This window comes from Dromaius novaehollandiae, chromosome 13 (assembly GCF_036370855.1).
Source record: "Dromaius novaehollandiae isolate bDroNov1 chromosome 13, bDroNov1.hap1, whole genome shotgun sequence".
Classification (NCBI taxonomy): domain Eukaryota; kingdom Metazoa; phylum Chordata; class Aves; order Casuariiformes; family Dromaiidae; genus Dromaius; species Dromaius novaehollandiae.
In genome coordinates, this window is record NC_088110.1 from 2,821,752 (window position 1) to 2,848,301 (window position 26,550).

The window sequence follows — 26,550 nt, forward strand, 5'->3', positions numbered from 1 at the left end:
TCGAGAGATGCTCGTGAGGGGCCGTGAAAGCCGCCGCGGCCCGTGTCCCCACTCGGGGCTCACCAGGCCGGGCCCCCCCGCCGCCCCGGCTCCGGCGCGGCGGCTCCAGGTCACCGGGAAGAGCAGGCCCCGCCGCCGCCATGGCAACATACCCGCCCATTTCCCCCCCCTTCCCGGCCACCGTTTGAATCCGCTCGGGCTCCCGCTCATTTCGTCTGAGCTGCGGCTGCTCCAATGAAAACGCACTTCCTGGCTCTTGCCCGGCCCCCGGCCACGCGCCGCCCAATCAACACGGCGTCCCTCAGGCCCCCTCCTTCGACTGGCCAGACACGCGACCAATCAGGGCACACCCCGCCTCTCCTCCTCGCCCCGCCCCTTCGCCCCCTGTCCCTCGGGCAGACGGACGGTGCGGCTCGCCAATGAAGAGCCCGATCTGGCCTCGGCTCGCCCAATAGAAACCGACGCGGCAGGTGCTGGGGTCGCGGCTGGCCAATAGGGCTGCGGAGGTGGCGCTAGCAGCGGCGCGGCGTTGCAGCGGCGCGGCGTTGCAGCGGCGCGGGAGGGGCGGTTGGGCCCGCCGGGAGGTGAGTGCGGGGCGGGGGGGCCGGTTCGGCCCGGCTGGGCCCGGTCGGGCCGCGCCCCCTGACGAGGGGGGGCCGCCTGGGGGCGCCGCCGCCGCCCTGGCAGGGCCCCGCGGGCGCTCCCGGGCCTGGCCCAGCTGAGCCGCGAGGCCGCGGCGCTCGCTGTGCACGGGCCGGTGGGCTTCAGAGCCCCGCAGGGCCGAGAGGCCCCGGAGCGCTGGGGGTTGGCGCGGCGTGTGCCCCTGCCAGCGCCGCAGAGCACCGCGGAAGCCCCTGCGGCGGGGGGGTGGCCGGCTCCTTTCGCCAGACCACCTAGCAACGGCAATATCCCTTAAAAAGGTGGAAACCCCCCCCGTAGTTGTAGAGTTTTGCCGCGTGTTGAGTTCTGGTTATCTGTGTTAAAGCAGCCGCGGAGGAGGGGACCCGCCGTGCAGGGGTGGCGTCGGGCCGAGCCCGCGGGTCTGTCGCAGCAGCGCGGCGGGAAGGGCCTCCGCAAGGGGAGGCTGCTGCCTCGGCGTTGGGCTTTCTGGTTAGTGTTACGGATGTGTGTGCGGAACACTCTGCTGTGCCGGTGCTCCGACTGCTCCGCGGGACAGCGCTCCGGTCCTCCCGACCTGGCCCGGGAGGCTTGTCCGTCGGGACACGTAGGCCCTCGCTGTTAGTGGCGGGCTGTCACGGGGAAGCACTGGCCTTTCCCCGCTCAGAAAGCTCCGAGGTTTAATGGTGCAAATGCCAGTATTGCTTCATCTGTTATGAAGAAATACGAATGGCAAGTTAGCCCAGGATGGTTAATATATGTAATATTTTAAAGCCTCGGTGTTAATTTATGAGAAAATGAGGAGTCTCTTGTGCTGTTGGGTATCAGTTTTATCATGAACGTGAGTTTAGTGCTAGAGAAGCAGTATGGGTGAATGTTATTACAGGAATATGTGGTTGAGCATTTTACTATACTATATATACTATTATACTATATCTTGCCTGTGACCGTTTATTCTCATGGGGGGACAGAGTTTGGCATCTCCTCTTTGCCTAGCTTAGACTGAAATGTTATTTAGGTTAAGATTTATAAAACGCTTCCTAACTTAGAGTTTATCCAAAGGTTTCTAAAAATACATTATCATTAGTACACCCCCCTCTAGTAATTCACGTGTATATTTTTTTCTAGCTATTCTTTGTCCTAGAAGCAGTCTCTGCTCTGTTTGCACAGGGCCTAACCTAATATGTTTTGGTATGTGCTTTGGCCTCTTAAATAAGGCTAAAGGTCTGCCATCTCCAAGGCCTTTCAGATTTATGGTTGCCTAAGTATCTTTTGAAGTGACCTTCAGCATTTTGCAGAACTTGATTCACCCTCAAAAAAAGAGGATTATGTGGTGTACTTATTTCTTCAGTTGAAGAAATCTTGCCTTCTTGTGTCGTAAGACTGTCTGTAGAACTGCAGGGCAGCTAATGTGCTCAAATTCTGTGGCAGCTTTATTAGCAATGCACAGCCTTTTGCCTCTTCTTTTTTTCCTTCAAAGCTTAAGGTACTACCTCTTTTTAGGAGGTTACCTGAAGTCTTCATCTCAAAGATGTTTGGAAGTAACCATACTTAAATAACATGTGAGTTTTATTACAAAGTTTGATATTTTTCTAGTCTCAAATTGAGTATGGCTCCACAAATGCTGATACTGTAGGTGCCTTACTATCCACAATGCTTCGGTTGTGGGTTCTGGTATAATAAATACCCTTTCTGGGTTTGTATCGTGTTGGTGATTATAAAGTAATTGAAAGGCTTATTAAATAAGCTGTGGGTAAGGCTCACAGAGAGCTGTTACTGTAATGGAGTTTTATTTACCTATGCAGAAACTTGAAAATAAACCTGCCTCCAGAAGGAGCAAAGCAATGGACAAAGGACTGCACTGTTTAGCTGATTTCTGGCTGTATCTGTAGGTGTTTGTGTAGTGCCTGTCCCTGTAAGAGAATCTCTAGAGCGTGAAAGTATTTTTCCAAACTCTGTACTCCAAGATCCAAATGCATTCACCAGCAAGCAGATGGTATCAGCAAGAAATTCTTAGTTTTCAGATGAAAATGGAGAGTTAACTTAAATCAACTAGATAGTGTTGAGCTAAGGTTCAAAGTCAAGGACCCCAGGAGGGTGCTGCCTGCTGTGCCAGCTAACATACATCTATTGACTTGAGAGAGAGAGTTTAGCTTTGCTGCCTGTCTAAAACAAAAGGACAAATTGCCTCTCTAATCTGACTTCTAAAGGGTTTTTTTAGTCACTGACTGATGTGCCCAATTCATGCCACCATAACACTACAAGCAGGGTGCCGACTCGCGGATACTAGTTGTTTTTATCAACTCTTTGCAGAAATGGCTCAAGAAGAGATGGAAGTTGATCTGCAACCAGTGGCTAGTTACCATGTGGAGAACCACCGGACACTTCTCTCAGAGCACGCTGATCACAGAGTACTGCATGCTCCAGCGCTCCGTGAAGAAGGAGACGATGTTACGGTTCTTCCTGCTGATGGAGCTGTTGTGGTATCAAATGCTGATACAACAAGGACTGCTGCCGACCCCGACCAGCAGTCGGGTTCTGCCTCGGCTCTCCAGGGACTGCAGAGGCTACGGGGAGCATTTGATCAGCAGCAGCTATTGCCTGTGCCACAGATCATGCAACGTCCACGAATGAGAAGAGCTCGTAGGCAACAAAGAATTGGTGGTTCCCAGAGGACAGTCAGTGCCAGGTAAAGCAGAAATGGAATTGGGTTTGAACCCAGTCTTATCAAAGCTACGGTATTGGTTTAAAAGCTGCCATGCTTCCTGGCTTAGGGAGCCCAGCTCAGTCTAGTGTGTGATTATGGCCAAATTCTGTGTACCTCACATATCTTTTAACCTCTGTAATGGCACTCTGATCTCTTCTGGCAATCTTTCTTTCCTTGTTAAATGAGTTCCTCACTGTCTTAGGTGGCAGTGTTGTTGTTGACTTTTGAGCCCTTCCACTCTTTCTGACCTCCAGAGCTGCTGCTCGCTGCGATCCCTCTGCTCTGCCAGATTCCTGCTGGTACTTCCTGCAGCAGTGCTGACTCTCAGCACTACCAGCCAGCATTTAGCTCAGTGGAGCTTGTGCTGTTTGCATTTCACCTTTGGTTTGGGATTGCCTGATTTAGGCCCTCTGGTGATGACTGCAGAAACTTTTGCAGACACTCAAACTAATATTTTTGCATAATTTTTGTGTTATCTCCAGGCAAAGAAAACAATTCTATGCTTAATACCACTTGTGACTGACTTTAAAGTGTCATGAGCGGGGATGCAATTCAGCTACTAAGAAATCCCTTTTTCTGGTTTGTCTGTTTTTTTTTGTTTTGTTTTTTCCCCCTCCCTCTCTTTCTCCTTCCCCTTGTCTTTGTACCTCTGGTAAATGCCAAGGGTGAAATTCTAATTAACTGGAGAATTGCCTTTAAATTCGGTGAGACCAAGATTTCTTCTCCTCCCAGATGATTAAATGTAACTGTAGTATTTGCCCTTGGGTTGCTTGTGAAGGTCATTGTAGTTCTCAGGCCTGGAAGGCAACCTGACAAAATTCTGCTTTGAAACTGGAGTATAATTGAGATGATAGCTGAGCTGATGGAAAGGAGGGAATGGTGTTTCTTTCTGGGGAAGAACAGTAGCAAAGGGGAAGGTGGAAAGACTAGGCACAAAATAGTCAACAGGACGAGTCTGATACAACCCACATGTGTCTAGTATTACCAGTGTCTACAGGAACCAAGTTTGAGTTCCAGTTGTAAGTACAGGTTAGTAGTTTCATAGGCTAATAATGAAAAAATACTTGTCTCCCTCTCTTCTTTGCATCCCTACCAACTCCACCTCAATGCCATCGCAAAACAAAGCAGTAACGTTGCTGTAAGGTGAAGGAGATTTTCTTTGAGCTGAGCAATCAATGAATGATTGCAGATGACATCGCTGATAAAGTAGGCAATTCACTGCATTGTGTTGAATTGCCCCTCAACCATGCAAGGACTTTTTTGATAATTTTGGTACCCTCATAGGTGCAGTCAGAGCCTAGGAATCCTGTTGCGGATATGCTTAGAGAAATGTACTGTGGCTTCACTTTACCTGGAATAACTATGTGGCTTTTATTTCTTGCTTCTCTGGACCCAGGGCAGCATTGGACAGTTACTTTCAAATCAGCAGGACCCAAGAGCCAGCTGCGGTATCAGTTCCACGTCTGGAGCCTTCACACATTCCAGGGGACAACCAGGAACACAGCTCAGATGAAACGATAGAAGTGAGCGACTCTGACGGCAGCACTTCTGCTGAAGGGGAGGAGGAAGAGGTAGATGCTGGAGCTCCACTGTTACCATCAGCCCAGGAGACACCTACGCCAGCTAGCTCAGGAGGTTTGTGCTATATTTGCATTGTGTGAAGACTTAGTTTCAGAAACTCATCTTCGTGCTCCCAAACTCAGCAGGGAAATCCTTCTGAGCTTCACAACAGACGGTGCAAAGAGATCGTTATGCCCACAGCTGAGAGGAGCAGGTTGCTACCACAAGGCTTTTTGGCAAGCAGTTCCAAGAGCAGTAGCAGCAATGAGTGATTGTTGCTGTAATCTTAATTATAATTTTACTGCTATTTTCAAGTTATAAATAATCCTGGAAATGTTGAAAATAACTTCAAGTTTAGAGATCGTTACTTAGAACACTTCCTCCTTTGTTTATTACCAAAGAATATTACTGAGAACATCAGGTCACACCTCTGGAGATCAGCAGTGCTTTAATTTCTTGCAGAAGGATGTGATCCAGGATTTTCTTAATTATTTGAGACTTCATCTGCTTCAATCTAGAGTTTTCTTGTCTTTCCTGTAACTTCTTGTAACACATAGCTGAGGAGATCCTGAGGTACTTAGGACAGTGGGCTTTTTGTTTCTCTTCATTCCTCAGCTTTTTCTGGCTGGCAATTTGTTAGTCAAACTCATGTTCAGACTGCCCCACTCTTTAGTGAAAATAAGAGTGACAAACAGTTGTTTTGGTATTCAAGGTTAACGATGCCCAGAGAATATGGGGACAAGATTTTCTTTACTTCAGGCTCTAAGGAATGCCTCTATTCTTCACTTTCTGCCTTTTTCTTTTTCTTTTTTCTTTTTGGATTGGCCAGCTCACCTTGACATCTTTTCGGGGTACATCTGTGAGGTGCTTTTTGAACAGATTTATTCCAGTCGCTCTGAGTTAGTCTTACACGTGACGTGAGCTCAAACTGTTAAGTGTTCCATGATATCATGTGAACATATGCTCTCTTGGGTTCTCTGGAATTTTTTTTTTTTTTTGCTTGTATGAGCACTGGTTCCTGTTCAACCCAGAACTATAGAGGCTGAAAACCTTTCACTGATATTAGTCAGGGTAAGGTGATACCTCTTTGCTGGCTTGACAGTATCTGCCTTGGGTACTAATTGTGACTAATCTTCTGTTTTATCAGTAGAGGGGGGGAGGAGGTGGCAGTGATTTCTGCTCCTTTTTCAGTATGCTAGTGGTGATAATCCAAATGTAATGCTTCTGTGTGTCTGTGCTTCAACAGAAGGGCTGACAGAGGCCAGCCACAAAAACATATGGCCCAGCAGAAATGATAGTTGAGATAACTACTAGCTAGAAAACTGTTTGAGACAGGGAAAAGGAGCAGACAGCATGTTATACATGCTTTCTTGGCACCAGAAATGTGCATGCTTTGATACCCTGGCAAGATAGCTTCTGCATATGGATGCCTGTTTTTCTCTGGGCACAATGATTCAGGGTTGTAACCTTAACATCAACCCAACTGTAGGCCCACATGAAGATATGCTTGTTTCCAGCAGGTCAGGAGAGTTCTGATAACAATTGCTCTCTTTAAAAGAGCTCTCTTTTTATCAATAGGCATGCTGTAATTCTGCTTCTTTCTATAAAAGGAAAGCACAAAGCTCTTTGGCACTAATCTTGCATAACAGAATGGCTTGCACACAAATTGCCTAATCTCCGATATCCAGGATGTTGATCTGAAGCTTTGTATGTAACCTTTGCCATTGTTGCACTGTTTGTCTTGATACCCTCATGATGACAGGTCAAGTCAAGGAGACACCCTATCCCCCTTATGCAGCAGTTCAATTAATGCTTTTTCAGTCAATGCTTTCTTTAGTTTCCAGTCAGGCCCAAGCAGAGCCACTTCCAGCTCTGCCTTCCTCTGCAGCAGAACATGGAAATCGTGAAGGTGAAGAAGCTGACATTGAGCAAAAGCAGGTAAAGTTACCTAAATGCTTTTGGGGGCAGACTAAAGATGGTAAATGCTGCATTTGTCTAAATTTTGTGTGTGTGTCTCTCTCTCTTTTTTTTTTTTTTTTTTTTGTAATCTTAGAGAACTTCACCAAAGAAACTGGAACCGTTGGTTCCTGTTGCACCCTTGGATGAGGAAGAAGGGGATACCTGTGCCATCTGCTTCGAGCAGTGGACCAATGCTGGGGGCCACCGTCTCTCAGCACTGCGGTGTGGACACCTATTTGGTTACACCTGCATTGACAAGTGGCTCAAGGGACAGGCAGGAAAGTGCCCCCAGGTAAAAATGGGCATTTATGTGCATTGAAGAGGGCTTGTTATTGGGTAACTTTTGCTCCAGCTATGATCACAATAATGATTACAACTGCTTGCTGCATAAAGCATCCACCTTTGCACGCTGTCAGAAATAACAAAAATCACCATTATTTTGACGTAACTAGGTCAGGAACAACTAGCACTGTTTGAAAGGGAGAATTTTACCTTTTTTTTTTTCCTGGAGTATCTGTGAGTAGCAGACTCAAAGTTTGACAGTTCAGGTACTAAACCTGTAATTGGTTTCCCAGTGGTCCTGGAGTGTGGGAATGGAAGAAGAGTGCAGACCTACACACATTCCTAGAAACAACTAATTAGGCAAAAAGAATACATTACTGGATGAGAAGTCTGTCTGAGAGAAGCATTTTCAGTAGGTTAATCTTCTATTTTGAACTGCATATGCTTTTGCAGCCTTTAAGCAGGTCAGGTTGTTTAGTATACAGAGACTGAACTGAGAAGCAAGCTGCACCTTTTAATATTCGATTGCAAGTGGTAGATCTGTTGTTGTCTTTTTTGTTCTTGTTTGTTTGTTTTTCCTTTCCAGGATGTGTTTTTGGTTTTTGGGTTTTTTTTTTTTCCCCCTTGGGTAACATTTATCCCTCTTGATTAGGTCTGCACTCTTCTTTCATTCCTACTTCATATTCTGCAGAAAGGAATTTCTTTTAAAAAAAAAAAAAAAAAAAAAGTCAGGGTACCTTGTAAATAGAATTAAATTCTGCTGCTTTCCAACTCTGTGGCTGGAAGCCCAGGATTTCTCTGGCTTTTTCATTTGGAGATCTTGCATAGCCTTGCCTGACTTTCTGCAGGATTCCCTCCTCTGGACAAGAAACTTCCTGACATGCACTGTGATTAAATGTAATGAGCTGCTGTTCCCATAGCAAAGGCTCCAGATCTCTCTTTTTTTTTTCTCCTATCTCTCAATTCTGTGTAAGCTTTTTGGAGTTTTATGACTTCTTTCTTCTTGTTTATTTAGTTTTGTTTTGAAATAAGGGGAAGTGCTCCAGAAAACAGCATCACTGCTATACTGATTCTACTGTATTTTGTCATGCATAACTTACTATTAAACCCTAACAATTTGTAAGGGGTGCTTGCTACCTGTTTCTCTTCTAGTGATGTAACTACTGAAACTTTCTTCAGAGAACTTCTTTTTCTGGAGGGAACCTTGCAGCTCAATCATTTTCTCTTCATTTTCAATTGCTGCTCTTTGAGACTGGGTATTCTCTAATTGAATGGCACAAAGTTGCTGTGTGTGTCGCTCTGTGTACTAAGTGGCTTGAGTGCAAGTTACTGTGAAATGGCAGCATGCCAAATCCTGCTAGTGACAGCTGTCGGCTGCCAGGAGAGCTGTCTCAGCCACTTACTGCGTTGCAAAGCGGTTCCTTGGTGGGGGGGAGTTCAGATCTGGGACTACAATCCATGATATCTTCATGCTACTAAATAATAGATAAGTGTGCCTTTTAAGCATGCATAGTAATCTAAGGTTCGGAAGTAATTTAAGGTTCATTTGAGCTCAGTGTTCACTGCCTCTTTTGTAATCAACAAAGCCTATTTTTGAAACAATAGACTTGCAGAGATCATAATTTTGTCCAGGTCCCCAGTTCAAGGAGGTATTGTCTCATCTTTGTTTAAAAAACAAACAAACAAACAAAAACCAACCCTAAAGTACTTAATAACTTTGTGTATCTGGCTGTGACCATTTAAATATCTGAATCTCCTTGTATCACTGGAATCGGTTGGAAATCAGTGTTTCATACTGACATAAGAATGCTTTTGTGGATTTGGGCCTATGGCATTTGATCAAAGGAATATAATACGAAAATGGTAGAGTTTGGGATGCTCAGGGGTGCCTGAATCCTTGTCTGTTGTCTGAGCAGCCAGTCTTGATGCTTTCAAAGTAGAGGTAGGACTGGTGTTTTGTTTTGGACTTCATTTGATTTATTTGTAAAACTTACCTGGCTATGCTGTGTCCCTGGTGCTTTAGCAAAACAAATTCAGTGGGAAGCAAGGAGATATGCTATTAAAGGTGCAATAGGATATAGAACCTAAAATGTTGTAGTAGCCCTGATTAGAGCTCAATGTCTGCATGAAGAAGTGCCTAGAAAACATGCTGTGTTACCTTTGTTTCTGTGAATTTTTTTTGTAAACGACCTCTCTCTTCAAAACTAAAAAGATATCTCCAAAGAATACTTAACAGCTTGTAGGGACGCACAGTTTGGATTTAAATGAGATGTTAAATTCTTGCAGGAAAAGCTAACCCTTTCTTTTATTTTAGTGCAATAAGAAAGCAAAACGTTCTGACATTGTGATCCTGTATGCTCGGACTTTGAAAGCACTGGATACAAGTGAACAGGAACGCATGAAAAGGTATGGAATCTCCACTTAAAGATAAAACGTTGCTGATCATGTGTCAGGCTGCAGCCTTCCTCGACTCTTACTTCATGCTTTAATTTGCTGTACTTTCTAAAGCAATTTGTGCATTCCCTTAACTGGGTTTATCATGAGTATGGCTTTCGTAACATACCAAGATTTTGCTATGTTTCGTCTGTGTTACTTGGAAGGAGAATTTTCTTTATGAATAGGAATCATGGTACCTCACAGCGTTGAAGCTGCAAAAGCTATCTTGTGCCGTATCCTGAAATGCCACCACAGGAGAATATGTGGAGCTGTTGCCAAAAAGCTGTATGTTGCTAATTCATCATTAGATGAGAAAAACCAAGCATATTTAGAAATGTGAGGAGGGTGAATAACTGACCTTTTCTGCCATCTTCTTCTGTATGCGTTAAACATTGTAATCTCTCATATGAATCACTTTCCATCTTGCTTTGTCAAACTCTTCAAGTAGCTTTACTTATAAAAGGTCAGCAAGCATTACTGTGACTCTGCTCCCCCCTCCAAGTTAAATGTAGACTCTTTATTGAAAAAATGGGAAAAACAATATGAAAATGACTGCTAATTTCTCTTCTGTAATTCACGTTGCTAAACTTCAGTAAGATGCTGTCACAGATACTATCCTGAAATTAAAAGGCTGAAAATTTCCAAGTTCTCCTGAATCTTGTATTAAATAGAATTTAAATGGGGTCTCCTTAGAATAGCTGTATGCTTAGGGACATGTGTTTCTTTCAACATGGTCTGCATTTAAAGTACTGCAGATACAGAAACCTTGCTGTCCTGGTAATTATTAGAAATATTTGCTCTGTCCAGTTTGCCACTGCTTGATGGTGCTAGAACTGTACCTTTAGAGGGATCATACTTCTTGTACCAGATGGGCATTGCAAAACAAACCGTATATACGTTTTTTTGTTTGCTTGTTTTCCAAAAGGACAGAAGGCTTTTGAGTATTTAACTCTTGTTTATTTCTCAGGGAGAGTTAGTTACCTAACTGCTGCTAATGCCTTAATTTTGCTGCAGCTCTTGCACATTTGCTTCTTGCTGCAGCTCTTCCCCATATCTCCTCTGCTCCCTGTTTTCGTTCGTAGGCAGACAGCAATGACTGCCTGTCAGTCCAGCTAAGGTGGCAATGGCTGCTTTGTGGCACATTGCTTTCTTCCTCCACTTGCGGCATCAATGTTTAGCCTTGAATTGGGTATAAGATCATGGTTTTGTTCCTCAGATACAGTGAAGCAACTCTTCAGGCTCTGGGTACTTGTGTAAATAATGTGTTTGTGGTGGTTAAATATAGCATTTCATCTGTTCTTTATGCAACAAAAAACATGTGAAGGAGCTATAGTGAAATGGCAGAATCTCGTGCTTGGTAAACATGCAGGACCAGGTCTGCATATTTAAAAGGTGCTTGGGCAACCCAGATCTTTCTGCATATGCGCTACTGAAATAATTGGATTACTGCAGCTTTTGAAGTGCAGAATGCAGTGGTTACTGTTGTAGGCCAAATGTGCAGATAACTTTAGGGAATTGTGGCATTTATTTTCCCCTCTTTAATCATCCCTTCATATGTAAAGCATATGTGAAAGAGAAATTGAGTATATTATCAAAACTACTTCTACTAAATTGTGTATATGTACCTTTTAGGTTTGAGCTGAGGTAGTAGTAAGTACACCTTCTGTATAGGCATTGCACAGACAAATTATTTGTATCTGTGTATTTTCTGGCACAGCTGTATTTTCCTGAGATACAAAATTACTTACTTGTAGTAGAAACAAGTTTGGAGATCTTCCTGTGTTGTGACTTGCTGTATTACAGACATAGTATGTTACATGGACATTGGTATAGAATTTGCTGAACTATTTCTGCAGAAAATGTTTTTTTTTTCCCCCTCCTCTCTACTGAATTAGCACATTTAGAGAGAGTGAGGAGAAAGGCTGTTCCTTCTTTAGAACAATACTTGAGTGAGTCATTCAGTACAATTGCATAACCGAGAACATCTTGAGGAGAATGTACTGGATGAATGTTGTATCAGATATTCTATTACTTCTAAATTTGCCTGAATGTAATCTGCATTGAAACAAACACCAAGAGCCCAGAGAAGCATCCTAGGTAATATCTAGTCCTAAAGACTCTTTTTCTTCTCTCCTTCCTCCAGCTCTTTAGAAAAGGAGCAAATGTTGCGGAGACAGGCAGAGCTGGAATCTGCACAGAGCCGTCTCCAGCTGCAGGTTTTAACAGATGAATGCAGCAAACTCCGCAAGCAAGTTCAGGTGAGTCTCGCTGCTGCTGCTGCTAACAGGCAGTGGGCTCCCTTCCTCCACAACCTCTGTCCTTTGCTTGCCTCTTTAGGAGAGAAAAGACAGGCTTTCAGCATTGACAAATGACGAGATTTAGTAAACAGAATTGGTGAATCATCAGGAGTATCCTGAATGTCCCAGGCCGAAATGCTCTTATATAGCATATAACACTGCCTTTTGCTTCTGAGGCTGAATGAAACCTGCAAGTAGAGCTTAACAGTGAGGTTTTGGGGCTGCTGCTGTTGCAGGCCCTTTGGGCGTTGTAGATTCCTGGCAAGGCCTGGTAATACAGCACCAATTTATTCTTTCTTCGTCTTTCTCTAAATATATGAAAATAGCTTTAAAAACCTTTATAGTAAACCTGCTAATGGGACCTACTATCACTAGATAATCAAAAGCCTTTGAGAAACAGTTTATGAAGCAGTATGCTTGTGGCCAGTTGCAAAAAATCTTGTGACTTTTTACTGTAAAATGGCTACTGAAGCTGAGTACTCTCTCGCAGCATAAAGATTCAAATATAAAGTTGGTTTTTAATATCTAAATGCCTTCTTCGGGAGGGGAGGGAGGGGAAGGTCAGTCAAGACTCAGTTTTAGGCATCATCTGGTACCATCTGACCTGGCCTGTTGTTAGGATAGGCTCTATGTATAGGTTGAACACCTGCTACAAGGCACCTCCATCCCCTTAGAACACAAATTACTGAAAATAAATGACAGGTTGCAGAATGACTGCTTCCTTTCTGGATCATGCAATACAGTGATACTTCATCACCTGTCACAGCTGCTTGTGCATGTTCCCTGTAAACTGTGGACTTTGCTGGTGCTTCCAGCTGTGAAGTATCTGGCATGTTTGACCAGTATTAAGGCTTCCAATAGCCTGCTTCAGACAGCTTACTACTTCTTGTATGTTGAATGAAGTAGATTATATCCTGTCTGATCTCTTGCTTAGTTTTATGTTATTCTCTGCTTATGGAGTTCGCTACAGCCTCGCACTGTTCATGTCTGTATGTCAACATCCTCTTTGCTAAAGTCTTCCTTTGTGACGTACCCTAAGGCTTTATAAATTAATTGGCTAAATTCCTGCATAAGGTTGTATGCTTATCAGGGCTAATGCGAGAACCGATCCACTTCAACTTTGGCTTAGGAAAAATGTGAATAAGGTAAAACTACAGGCTCCATAATGTCTTCCTGCAATTCTGTTGGTGTTGCAATGATAAAGTATCTGGTCTAACTGAATTGAAGTCACGTATTATAAAGATTAAGTATCTTGTGTTCTTAAGCTCTGTTTCAGTATTTATACTTCATTCATCACTGTCCTGTAGTGGTTAATGTGAATGCTGCAGGCAATTTTAAGGTGCTTGTTTAGACTATGAATAAACTGAAAGAAAGTAGAAACTGTTTGCTGGGGAGCAAGAAATCAGAGGGAAGTCTGGAATAAGTCTCCAGGCTGTTCAGTTGTACTCTGAGCATATGTGTAACTAATTCCTTATTTTATGAGAGGTCATCTAGTAAAGCAGCTACTTGCAGAGAATTGTTTAGGTTGGAAAGGACCTCTGGAGGTTTCTAGTCCAACTCTCCTCCTCAAAGTACAGCTAACTTCAGCATTGGATCAGGCTGCTCAGGACATTGTCACATAATTTTGAGTATCTTTAAGCAGCTTGCACAACCTCACTGAGCAATCCAGTGTTTGGCCGTCCTCACTGAGGGGGAAAATGCTTTTTTCTTCCCTAATAATTTCATCAGAATTTGCTGTATTGCAGCTTGAGTCTGTTGCCCCGTCCTTTCAGTAAGCAGTGTTATGAACACAGAAGAAAACACGTTTAATTGTTTTTTATGTTTATTTATGGCTTTATATGCTAAAGTGCCATGAGATTATACAAGAAATCTGTGAAATGCCTTTATGTTCAGAGGGATATTCAGTCATGCAAAGTTCAATTGCACAGAATGTTCACTGGTTGCATACAAACCTCGGTGTCTGAGGTCTTATGGAAAATAAATGCCATCAGTGTCCTCCAAAAAGTCATTGTGAACCCTTTTTTATTACTAACGTGCTTGAAAGCTGTGCCTCATCAGCAGTCATGTTGACTGTCCTATGTGCTAATAACATTCTGTGTGCCAAGTAGATCCGCAAGGGTAAAGGGAGAGTTCCACTTAACTTATAAGACTTATTTCTGAAGTCTCTTGATTTCAAGAAAATTGCTGTTGAGCTGAAAACAGAGTCCTGGAGCACAGGGCTTGGATTTTGTTGTGTTTTGAGCATTAAAAATTGTTGGAGAGTGTATTAGTTAGCTGTTAGTACGCATAGAGAAGAAAACTCTACTTATGAACTCCTGCCTCTTTTCTTTATTGAGACTGTGTCTACAGTAAGACTTCCCGCTTCTGTGCGGTTCATCTATTGCATTTAAATGTAAACATTGAACTAATAGTCTTTGCATTTTTAATTGTCTGGCTTTCTTTTAATGAGTAACTTGCATATGAATTCACTAATGACAGTCCTAAATTCCTGAAAATCCTGTACAATCTCCTGCGTTTTCTTTTTTCTTAAGCAGTCAGCCTTGATGGTGAGGGACCTATTAGTTGTGACCTTTTTTGTTTGTTTATATGCTTTTGCCCTCTCTAGTCCATTAGACTTGCAAAAATAAGCTTGCTTCAGCTTTGTTGTAAAGGTATTTAAGATGATTTATGCTAGAAGAAGGATTATTTTCTTTGTCTTTAGATATATGGAAGAGTATGAGGGAAGGAACTTAAGTTGCAGGAAGAGAGGGTAACTAAAAGCCCTGGAAGAAAGCTCTCAACAGCATTGCTTCTGCAAGTGAACTTGTAGTGTGTGCAGTGCTGTGCTGAGCGATGTGCTGCGTATCACACAGCAGGCTCAGGCTTGAATTTTGGAAATGATGCTGCTGAAGCCCTGCTTTTGCCAAAAAACTTTTCCTCTAAGCACAAAGACAGACTTTTTTTTTTTCCTTGGGAATCAGATGTGAAATACTGTAGTATTCATCCTGGTTCTGCCAAAATTTTTTGTAGAAATTAGTTAATGATGATAAGCAATCTCTAGCCTCCAGCCTTAAAACCCAGTAGGATGAACAGGAGCAGGGAACTCATTTTTGAGGGTGGGAAACAATATGGAGCAGTCACGGGAAGATGGGCAGGGAGGTGCCAGGAGACTGCAAGCTGTCAGGGAGAAGAAAGGAAGTGTAAAAGCGATCCTTGCAAAGGTGAGTTTATACTGCAGAGCTGTGCTTGATGTAACAGAAAAGCTTTTTTACTTACAGTGAGGCCTATTTCAAATGCTCTGTGCCCCTTTCCTGACTGACTTTGAACCTGATCCAAAGGAAAGTGGAAGGTGGGATGCCTGCAGTGTGGCAGCGCAGCTTGAGGTTGTAGGGTCACGTGTTTATCCCTGTTACTCACCAGCCTCAGGCTGTGTAGTGCGAGATAGCTGGCATGTCTTCTCTAAGAGGTCTGTGGGAGCACAGCCAAAAAGTGACAGTTATCAGATAACTGCCTTTGTCTTTAAAGCTTTGTACCACCTATTAAGACTGTAACTGGATACTCAAAGCAAACTGTCTTGGATTGGTTGTAGCTGTTCCACTTTCCTGTCTAGTGTACTGTCCTGGGTCTGCTTCTCATTCCCCCACCTCAGAAAGGATTTTTTACACCATTTACTTTTCTTCAAGCCATGTGACTGTTCATGCATCACAGCAGTGATGAACCGAAATCGAGAAGGCAGTCGTAGTGTATGCAGAGAGAGATGTGTGCCTACAAGACTGTCAGTCGACAGCAGGAATCGGGAAAACTCTTCAAAATGTTTTAAAGAACAGAATAGACTACCAGGAGAGTGCCCCTTTGGGCACAGCTAGTGGGATTAGTTCTGTAGCGTAAGGTTTTTAATCACCTTGGTATTGTGTCTACATTAAGGCTTCCTGCTTCTGCAGGGTTCTTCCATTGTGTTTAAATGTAAGCATTGTACATATAGTCTTTGCATTTTTTAGTTGCCTGGCTTCCTTTTTCATGAATAACTTGTGTAAAAAGTCACACGTTGAATGGAGGTGGCAAGGAGAGTTTTTGGAAGCTCCTCAGAGCAACAAGTAACTTCAGTCCCTTCTGATCCTCAGTGGTGGTATCCTCCTGCTTTTTAGAAATAATGAACATATTAAACTTTTGAGTAAAATGTCACTTTTTTTCTAGGTTACCTGTGTTTTCACTGACTGTTTATTCTAAGCCTGAAGCTATGGTTTCCATTTTAAGCAGTCTGGTACCTCCCACCCTTTCTTCCTTCCTAAATTCCTTTGTCTTTGCTTGCTCTAATGGGATCATCTTGAATCTTCAAGTCTGATTTGTGTGCCATTATGGAACTTGGAATGCCTTTGATGCAAAAGAGATCAGACCTCTGGAAATACCAGAATTGCTCACTGCTTGAGCGGTTTCCAAAAGTTAGATGGCTCGATGGTAGCTATTAATGTAGAGTTTGATTTTTGTTGTCTCTTTGAGAACTGCTGCTTTTGCTTAGGCGTGAGTTAAGTGGTGGTGGCTGCTTCAATATTAAAGCTAGCTTGCAGTCTCCTGATATATGCATAATCTCACTCTTGTGGCCCTTTAATTGTTTAAAATTTACGTAGTGTTTGAAGCATAAACTATGTTGTTCAGACAACAGGAAGCAAATAGCAATTTTCTTAATAGGTACACTCCCTCTAATACATTGCCTTTGAGTTAGTTCAGTGCACTGCGGTTCTGTACTGGCTGGTTTTGCCCTTGGCAACAAATTGGACAAAATGCTTTTTTGGACCCTTCTAGGTGACTCATAATATGCTGATGCCACTATTCCTATACCCACCTCACCTCTGATACGTCTGTGGAAAGAGAAATTCTAGCAGTACCTTTTTAAGCTGTTCCTGGTGGGCTAACAAAAGCTCTCCTTGACACAGGCTCTGCTGAGCATTCTTGAGTGCAGATCAGTTGAGGTCTGAGAGGGTGACAGGGGACACAAGGTGGGAGCTCTTAAGAGCGGTGTTGTTCCTGGAATTTGCTGGCTGGGGTTTACAAGAATAGTTATCTTCATTAAATAGACTGACTTGTTTCCTGCAACACACTTTATGTTGAAACTAGGGCTTTTATTTTTTTATGGGGTATTCTGGAAGTTCTGGAAAATGGTTCTAATTGACTTTCTCTTGTGGTTCAGCTGCATGCAATACTTGGCAGTTCATTCTCTTCTAAACAGCATTGATCTGGTAATAATTGTTATTGGCTTTTATGTGTTGCCCAAGAGCCCTCTCTCTTTCACAGGTTTTAACACATACAACAACAGACTCCGAGTAGATTTTTGCCAGAACTTGCATAGCTTCTCAAATGCTTTTGTTGCTCATAGTCAGTGGACTTGGAAATCCAGCATTTGAAGAACATCACGGGAATGGCACAGTCCATATTCTCTGCCCCTATCTGGGGACAAGTACACTGTGTGTAGCTGGAACAGATAGCACGTAAAGTGACATCTCCAAGGATACCTTAAAGCCTTCTGGGGTCTTTTTCTTTGCAGGAGCTGAAGGCTCTGGTGGCCCAGCACAGCATGACTGCTTGTCAGCAACCTGGCAGCTCCCGCGCCTGCTTCCCAGGTGGTCTCCCCTCCAGCCAAAGGCAGCGCAAGTATCACTTTGAGAAGGCCTTTGTGGTGTCTCAGGCTGGAAGCTGCAGGGTTATGGCGTACTGTGACTCGCTGAGCTGTCTTGTGGTATCACAGCCTTCTCCACAGTCAACTTTTGTTCCCGGTAACTAAGCAAATCAAGATTTGGGATTTTACAGGTGGTAGTTGGAGGTTTACAAAAATTAAATATGTTCCTTGCTTGCTTTCCCCTTCTCTGGCTTGAGCTTTCTATCTGCTTTGTAAACTGAGAGCACATATAAGACTCCTCCTTATTCATCTGGCCCCTGCTTTGGTAACTCTTACCTAGTGAGGTGACTTGTCTCTCCCTCGCTTCTGTGGTAGACTGCTAGCAGAGGATCTCCGACTGTGTCTTCTGCCTAATGTCATCTCCGTAGGAAGGTAAAAGGTATGTCTGGTGCTTCTTGCAAAAATGAGTCCTCTGAAAGAAGAGGCCAGCACACGAGGGCATTCTCATGAATGAGAAACATTGCTTCCTGAATTGTAGGTGGATTGTGCACTCTAAAAAAAACTTTTAAAATGAGTGAGTTGAAGCAGTGTTTCCCATTGGGGAAAGAGGAAGCCAAGAAACCGTAGACAGCTCTGTTTCTGACTTACTGTTGTGGCCATGGGCAAGTGAACTGATGGCTGGACCTACATCAACTTTTGCTTAAATGCTACAAATGTAGCATTAGGAGTCTGAGAGATTTTAATTGCACAGTGTCTTGATGTTTCTCAATGATGAAACTTAGGGGTTTTCTTTTATTTGGATAATGGTTTGGAAATTTATGTCTTATCTGGGCATAAGAAAATTGTTTTCTTAGGTTTCATCCCCCCCTTCTCTCTTTCTTTCTTTCTTTGTGTCTCTCCCTAGCTTCTGAGCCAGGGAACTGTCTTGGCATAAATCTCTGAATGGAGACTTTGTGGTGACCCTTGTAGCACACAAGTGAAGTTCACCTCTAACCATTCTTTGCAGTGACATTTGCTCTCTTAAATAGCCACCTAATCTCACTGCGCATGTATTTATCTAGGCCAGAATGTCTTTGAAGGAACTGGGTGAAGAGCAGCAGGCTCTTGTAACACTAATAGTGTTGCAATTCTTGTTCTCTCCTGCTGGCTGGGGTCCTTAAAGATTTTGTGCTGGTGCTGTTTAAATTATAGAATGATATACGTTGCAGTTCCTGTCCAGAACAACAGATAACTTTGTCATGTACATCACACCATGATTTTTGTTATGGGCATTGTAGTTCTGACCTGAAATCGCTAGCTCCAGGCTCCTCAGCAGTTGATTGAGAGATTGAGTTGATTGAGCCTTACACATATGCAGCTTCTCAATAACCTGCTTTATCCTCCTCCTGTGACAGGTTGTGGTGTTAAGATGATGAGTGCAGCCAACCTGAAGAGCAGTCAGTACATCCCCATCCATAGTAAGCAGATTCGGGGACTGGCTTTTGGCAGTCGAGCAGATGGCTTGCTGCTGTCTGCTGCTCTGGACAACACTCTCAAACTAACCAGGTGAGCCTTGCTGGGGAAGAGCAACTTATCTCGGCTGAGTTTTGCTCTGTGCAAGAGGCTGGATTTTGATCTCGCTCTGAATGTGTCTTGCAGCAGTTGCTGTTCTGCTTTCTAAAGGATGCTGGTAAAATGACATCAGGTCTGCATATTTTTCTTGAACATGGGCACTAAGAGAAGCTCTTGCTTTCTGATCTTTTTAGATTGAGCTGCTATGGAATTACTTATCTGTGATGTTTTCCCCATGGAGATCTCAGTGGAAAACAAATAATTCGGCACAGATTGGCCAGGTTGTGTTGAGACACAAGCGTAGCATAACGTATAGATGTGATATTTCCTGTCTGCTTGGTTGTCTGTTACTACAGTGAAATGTGGAGCAGGAGGACTTATATGGCATAAAACAAAGAGATGAGGGGTGGTTTCTTTTCTTTTGGGGGGTGTCTCTCTTTGCTCTAATGTTGGTTTCTCTGACTGTAAACTTCTGGCAGATCATGGAATTAATCTGACACATGAAGTGTTTGACAGGATCACTGAGCACGTGTTAGAGGATCAGTGGTTCTGTAGAGCTAGGACAGACTTAAAGAAGCATGTTGAAGACTAATTACACAGATGCTGAGAGAGAAAATTCTCCAGTCCTGGTGGAATTTACAACAAATCACTGTTTCTTGCTGCTCTCTACTGCTCCTCAGTCTTAAGCTTAAGATGCTTCAAAACTTTGTTGGCTAGCTGAATCTTACTAAGTTGTAGGAACATCTTTTGCACCTCAGTCTGTCAGTTAGGACAGGGTTAGGCAGGATAGGTGTCTATTATGTGAATGATTAGTCCCAATTCTTTCATATGAGTGTAAAGATAATGAGGAGAACTTAATTCTGCAACAAAAATTTCAAAAATGCTTGCTCTCCCATTCCTGTTGTCATGTTGAAATGTTTGCAGACTAGTTCAAAGACAACCAAACTGCCTGTCTGTGATGCTAAGATTGGCATGCCAGACTTCTAACCGATGAGGCTGGTATCTTTTCACAGCTTAATCTGGAGCGTGGCGTCTCATCACAGTATCTATTCAGACTCTTGACTCCCAAATCTGCCTCTCACGACCTGATTGGATGTGTCAGAACTTGTGATTTTCTTGCCTTTGTGCTCGATCTCAGAATGCATTGGAGACAAGTGCTTGCCTCAGCAGATCTTCACATTTCTTTCAGTTCCCAATGATACTCTTGGTTCTGTCATCTTTAGTTACTAAGAAATTCTCTAGTAACTTCCTATTTCCATATTTCCTCATCGTGCCACCAAAAGGAATATCTAGCATATTGTTAAGTCTCCTGTTCTGGCTTGCAAGTGTTTAAAACAGCACCAAGGCCTTGGTATTTTTCTGTTTTTAACCAATTGCTTATCTGACACCAAACTCCCCTTTATTATTTTTCACCAGTTAGTTTTGTCTTTGTGGTTGTTCCTCTTATACTTACCTGGGAACAATTAGTTGCTTTTCTGGAATTCTTCTGAGCATAATCATTTTCCCCAAGGAGAAACCTACCTGTTGTAGGAAAATATCTGGATTACTTTGATACACACTCTCTTCTGCTTCACACTAGTCTCAATGTGCTGAGCCTGTACTTATGATACCTCCCTTTGGTGTCAAAGTAGGACATATTTGCAATCTCATCCACTATTTTGGGTTGTGCCCGCTATGTATGCCCCCCTCCTTTTTTTTCCAGCCTTCCACAAATTGATTTTCTAAAGGTTTAACAGTATAAATTGAATGCTTTTAACTGTCTCTCCTTACCCCACTTAGTGGCTCGCTCTTGTTTAAATTGGATTCTTTTGAGACGTAAGTGCTGTTCCCCTCATAAAAAGACAGAGGGAAACAATTAACGAGAGGCGTAATCCAAAGGGATGAGACCTGTGATCTCAGGAATATGCAGTATTACGGGATTACACTAGAGTGGCTTCTCCTAATTGTTTCCAGAAAAGTAACTTAGCTCTCCCTTTCCAGTAAGGCAGCTGAGACCCTGCTCTGAGACTTCCTTTCCCAGTCTCCAAAGATCAATCTGGAAAAGGAAGTACCACCTTGGAAGAACTGTAAATCACTTCACAATTTCAAAGTGATTATTCTGTCTAGATTTTTCAAATTAATGTCTGGAGTACTGGAGGAGTTAAACTCCAAACAGATATGTTTGTTTCTAAAGTCTTTAAAGAGCTGCATTTGCCTACCTTAATTATGCTGTTTTCTCATCAATAGATGCTTGTGTGAAGGGCTAACGCTTGGCTTTCCTCCTGCAGCTTGGCAACAAACACTGTGGTACAGACATACAATACTGGTCGTCCTGTCTGGAGCTGCTGCTGGTGTCTTGATGATACAAACTACATCTACGCTGGGCTGGTTAATGGCTCTATCATGGTATATGATTTGAGAGACACGAGCTCTCATGTCCAGGAGCTAACCCCTCAGAAGTCCAGGTATGGCTTAAGAATTTTTCACCGCCTCTCAACTTCCCTAGCATACTTTAAGCTAAACACAGCTTCCTCCGTAAATCATACAGCAATTGTAATAGTGTGAGTTGTTTTATGAGCATGTGAATCTGTTTTTCAAAAAAACTCAAATGTAGCACAGATGTGCTAAGTCTTTCATAAGGTCACATGGTACATGCAGAATTTAGTATGAGCACATGACTCCTGCAGCTTGTTAAGGCTTACGGTGGTCAGAAGTGGACCCACCAGAGCAGCCTAATGTAGTATTACTACTACAGTTCTACTTTGTTTGGGAGCTGCGTTTAGTGTTTAATTTGGAAAGGACAAGTTATTGAGTTCTGAGACTGGCACTTCCATCTCTTCTACTCGGGGGAATCAAATGCTGATTTAAAAGCGTATCTCAGAGGGATTTCCTGTAAGCTGTGCGTGGATTTATGCAGTGTGAAGACCAAAATAGGCTGACTTGCCAAGACAGGAACAGGCTGAGAGATTTAATGCAAGGCAGGCTAAGGTGGGTCTCTGGGCTGTCAGAGATTTCAGTTTAAATGTCTTGGGGGAGCTGCTTTTGTCACTCAGTAGTTGGCCTGCCCCTCAATAGAGAGAGTACCTTCCACAAGTACTGCATTGCTGACTGCTGGAGCCTGATGTCCATTGCACAGGTCTGGGGTATTAAAGCTGTGAATTGTGCCAAATATCAGGTATGCTGTGTGATGCTTCCTAAAAACATAAGGTTCAGTAGTTGTGTTGAATTTCATAATCTTATCCTTGACAAACCTGCTGGGGTTCCTTCCTCTAAGGGCTGTTTTGTAGCTGCTAGTCTTATTAAGAAACAAAACGAACCTAAATAAATTAGGGCATGCTTTTTCTGTAAGCATGCTGTAGATCCCTTCTTTGCAAAGTGGTTGCAAAGAGGGTAGCTCTGAAGCGGTGAGGCAGAACGCTGGCATTATTACTGCAGCTGGCAGCACTGAATCCTGCTACTTGTACTTCCAGGTGCCCCATGGTGTCACTGTCGTATCTGCCACGAATGGCCTCGGTGTCATTGCCTTATGGTGGAATAGTAGCTGGGACCTTGGAAGGAGCCTGCTTTTGGGAACAGAAAGCTGGGACCTCTTACCGGCCTCATCACTTGCCCCTGGAACCTGGAGGATGCATTGATATTCAAACGGAGATCAACACACGGCACTGCCTTGCAACATACAGGCCAAGTATGTAATGGGGTGCAACTACAGCACTGTTTTCGTTGTCATTCTGTCCTGCCGTTTGTTGGGTTCAACAGCAGCTTTGGTGCTGAGGTACAGCAGAAATGTAGTACCTGCCTTGGCTGTAGTAATGAGTATCTGCTTATAGCTAAGAAATAGGTGAGGGGAGGAAAAAGGAAGCTGCAAGGTGATGTTGCTTATATTCCTACCCGGCTTTGCCTTTGCCTTCTCTTCTCTGTAGTTTAACCCTTTCCTGGATAAGTTTCCTGTGGGGAAAACTCTTGGGTCCACAATGAAGATTTTCAAAGACTACCTTTTTATTTCCATGACACAGGTAAAAGTAACCCTTGCCTGCGTTGTGTGATGATGGAACTGACCTGCAGCTCACTGACAGACGCCTCTGAAGATGTGGTGTGCTCTTCTAACCCAGTTCAGACTTTCAGTGCTGGGCCCACCTGCAAGTTGCTGACCAAAAACGCCATTTTTCAGAGCCCAGAGGAGGATGGCAGCATCTTTGTGTGCGCTGGTGATGAGGCATCTAATTCTGCCATGGTATTTCATTTTCCTTTCAGTATGGTGGAGAGGTGTTTTTTTTTGTTTTGTTTTGGTTTTTTTGTTTGTGTTTTTGCAATGCTCAGGGGCAAAGCCTTATCAGTCACAGTATTCATGTGTTATGGTGGAAGTTACCTTGTCAGAAACATTGCTCTGTGCAGATTGGCAAGTACACAGGTCTTTCATGCTCTCCTATAGCAGAGGTAGCTTCCTGATAGCATGGGATACCTGGTATTAGCCAAGGCCTGTGGTCTCCTTTCATGGAGATGAATGTAGGCAGTGAGCCCCTGATGTGTGCCAAAGGAATGCAGTTGGGTGCATCGACAGAATTGGGTGCTAAAACATCACTGGAATAACTAAGGTGTGGCAGGATAGCTTACGTGGTAAGTGCTGTGATGGATGGGCACAGGTTCTTTAGGGAAGACAAGGATGGCTGCCCTTTGTATGAAGGAACAGCTTGGATGTTTAGAGGGTGGACTGCATGAGAGACTTGGGAGTCAGGATCAAAGTAGAGGCCAGTAGGGGTGATGTCATGGTGGGAGTCTGTTGCAGACCACCCAAGGAGGGTGAGAAAGTGGACAAAGTCATCTTTAAGTAACTTGAGTCTCCAGATTGCTAACTCTGGTTCCTAGGGAGACTTTAATCTCCCTAACACTTACTGAAAGGGCAACATAGCAGGAGTCAGACAGTTCAGAAGGTTTCTGGAGGGCATTAGGAACAGCTATGTAACACAGGTGGTAGATGGGATGATACTTGCTAAGTCTGTTCTTCAGCAAACAAGGAAGAACAAGTCAAGGATGTGATAATCAGCAGCAATCTTGGCTGCAGTGACCCTGAAATGGTGGAGTTTAAGCTCCTGAGGGGTGTGGGGAAAGCAAGTAGCAGAATACAGAACCTGGCCTTCAGAAGAGGCAACTTGGCTTATTCAGGGAATGGGTAGAGAACCTGATCCTGCGGAGACAGTTCTTTAGGCCAAAGATGGTTGGGAATGGCAGATTTTTAAGGATGTCCACCTCCAGGCACAAGGTCTGTTAATCCTAATGCTCAGCAAAACAAGTAGACAGATCAGAGGCTGACTGAACTAAACAAGGACCTCACAACTGAACTCCAATGCAAAAAGGACCTTCAGGTCTAGTGCAAACCATTAACCACCACCTTTAAAGCCTGATGAGCCAGCCAGTTTATCAGCCATGTAGACGGTAGCATCAGGTACTTGCAACTTCAGTAGAAGAATGCTGTGAGAGGCTGTGTCAAAAGCCTTGCTAAAATCAAGGTAGGTGACATCCACTGCTCTCCCCTTAGTACAGATCTAGTCATAGAAAGCAGTGAGGTTGGTGAAGCATGATTTACTTGTGTTAAATCCATGCTGTCAGTACAAAGGTATATCTAAGCCAGACTTGGGCAGAACTGCCCAAAGCTCCTGCCCTTTGCTTAGAGATCTCCTAGATGGGCTTATGGCAATGTATCTGTTCAGGGGCTGAATGGAAAGGCACAGCAGTGCCTGAGGGTGAGCAGGGGCTGAGAAATGGCTGTGCTATGGAGGGAAGGCAAGCCTTTTCCCTAGAGAAAGGGTGCTCTGTTTTGAATGGGAGAGGAGGATCTTGCAATCTTAGACCTTTTCCATCCCACAGTTATGGGATGCTGGAAGTGGCACCTTACTGCAGAAGCTGCAGGCTGACCTACCTGTGCTGGACATCTGCCCCTTTGAAGTGAACCAAACCCACCTCCTGGCTACGCTGACTGAGAAAATGGTCAAGATCTACAAGTGGCAGTGAAAGTGGTCTGCACACCTTTCACAGAGGAGCTTTCCAAATATGCTGCTGATTAACCAGCCCTGTTGGCCTACAGCAACGGCACAGCCCCAGACTTAGCTTCCCTGCATGTGCTGCTTACCGGAGACAGGAACTGCTACAGCACCTCTCTGGCAGTAGACAGGAATTGGGACACGCTGATGCCTGGAGCACTTCTTCTTCCTCCATCCTCCTTTTTAGCTCTGCCCTTGTTTCTTCTTTGGTCAATTTTCTTCAGTCAAACTCAGCAAGCTGCCTCAGCACAGTAATAATTCTTGGACTGTCTCCAACGTGTGTTGCTGCACTTTTTTTTCCCAGTGTGAATACAGTATACAGGGACTTGCAAATCTCTTCTGCAAATCAACAAAATAAAACTTGAAGATCTGAGACTCCCACTGTACTTTCTTGTGGAGTCCTGCTGTGACTACCGAGTGATGAAAAGGTAGCAATTTTGGTATCTCCTAGAATTGCTGATACTTAGTGTAAAAACAAGTTTGCTGCTTTGGAGAACATATTCCTATATTCTTCCTTTTGAAGGTCTAGGGCAAAGGAAACTGACAGTTCTTTGCTCATGGGAAGAGACCTGTCTTGTGGCCATGGAGAGAAGAGGCATGGAAAATTTAGAGGGAATCTCTTTGTGTCCTGTCATGAGCATATAATTTGCACTGTATCCCCTTAACTGTCTGTCCCCCACTTCCTTTCCCTTCTCCCTCTCCCCAACAGCCCAGGAAACTTGGGCAATTTGGTTGTGGAAAATGAAACCTCTGTAATACTAGAGAGATACAGATAAAGGGAAGGAGATGATTTTTGTGCTTTTGGTTGTTGCATCCATGATGTCCTTTCTTAAAGACAGTGATGTACTGAAACAGCCAGTACCATGGAAAGAGAATATTAGCTGCTTTTCTTTTTAATTATTTTTTTAAAATAGAAACTAGTAGAAACTCAGGAACTTCATCAGCTTGCTTTCACTGACTTTTTGTCTTTCTTAAATCATAGTTGTCAGCTCACCAGCAGGTCACAGACAGCTTCCAGTTATCTTTGCGTTCAAGTGTGCTGCAGTCTTGCTGGTGTAAATCTGAGGTACAATCCCCTGTAGAGCATTGGGTGGGATGACAAGTCATGAGATGAGTGTGTTGGGCAGCTACAGTGAGTTCTTAGCATCTTTACAGTAAACAGGATATGGGGTATGAGACCAAATCAGACCATGAAACAGGATTTATGTTTCATTTTGTACTTAACAAAAGCAAAGTTGCAAGAATCTTGAAGTTGCGAGACAAGTTCCCTCTGCCGGAAACCTATCTCTCGGCACTGCTCTGCCCCAGCTGAGGAAAGCAGCATCTCTTGTTTTCAGGTTCAGTGTGTTACCACTTAAACCAGCAGAACAATTTTCCTTTCTGAAATCTGGAATGTGCAGGTTATAATCCTGCTTGTGTCTTAAAAACTAGATTCTGGGAAGATCTCTGCTTAACTTTATATTTTTTCTATGTAATATTTTGTTCCTATATTTTTATATACTGTAAAAATAAAGCATTTCTAGTTACTAAATATAA

The 26,550-nt window shown here is 43.5% G+C and overlaps 1 protein-coding gene across 4 annotated transcripts; it reads left to right on the top strand.

Annotated features, from left to right (window-relative positions):
• Positions 1–526: 526 nt before the first annotated feature.
• RFWD3 (ring finger and WD repeat domain 3) lies at positions 527–26,550 on the top strand. Of its 4 annotated transcripts, none has more exons than XM_026107395.2 (13): positions 527–584; positions 2,932–3,307; positions 4,722–4,960; positions 6,723–6,823; positions 6,939–7,136; positions 9,441–9,532; positions 11,706–11,820; positions 17,378–17,606; positions 18,844–18,994; positions 21,268–21,444; positions 22,450–22,664; positions 22,993–23,210; positions 24,842–26,550. In XM_026107395.2, exons 2-13 carry the CDS (start codon positions 2,934–2,936, stop codon positions 24,983–24,985), a joined length of 2,253 nt encoding a protein of 750 aa, XP_025963180.2. In that variant the 5' UTR covers positions 527–584; positions 2,932–2,933; the 3' UTR covers positions 24,986–26,550. The 4 variants fall into 4 exon arrangements, with proteins under 4 accessions (XP_025963180.2, XP_025963181.2, XP_025963179.2 ...); XM_026107396.2 differs by lacking the exon at positions 527–584 and adding an exon at positions 606–920; XM_026107394.2 differs by lacking the exon at positions 527–584 and adding an exon at positions 931–1,110.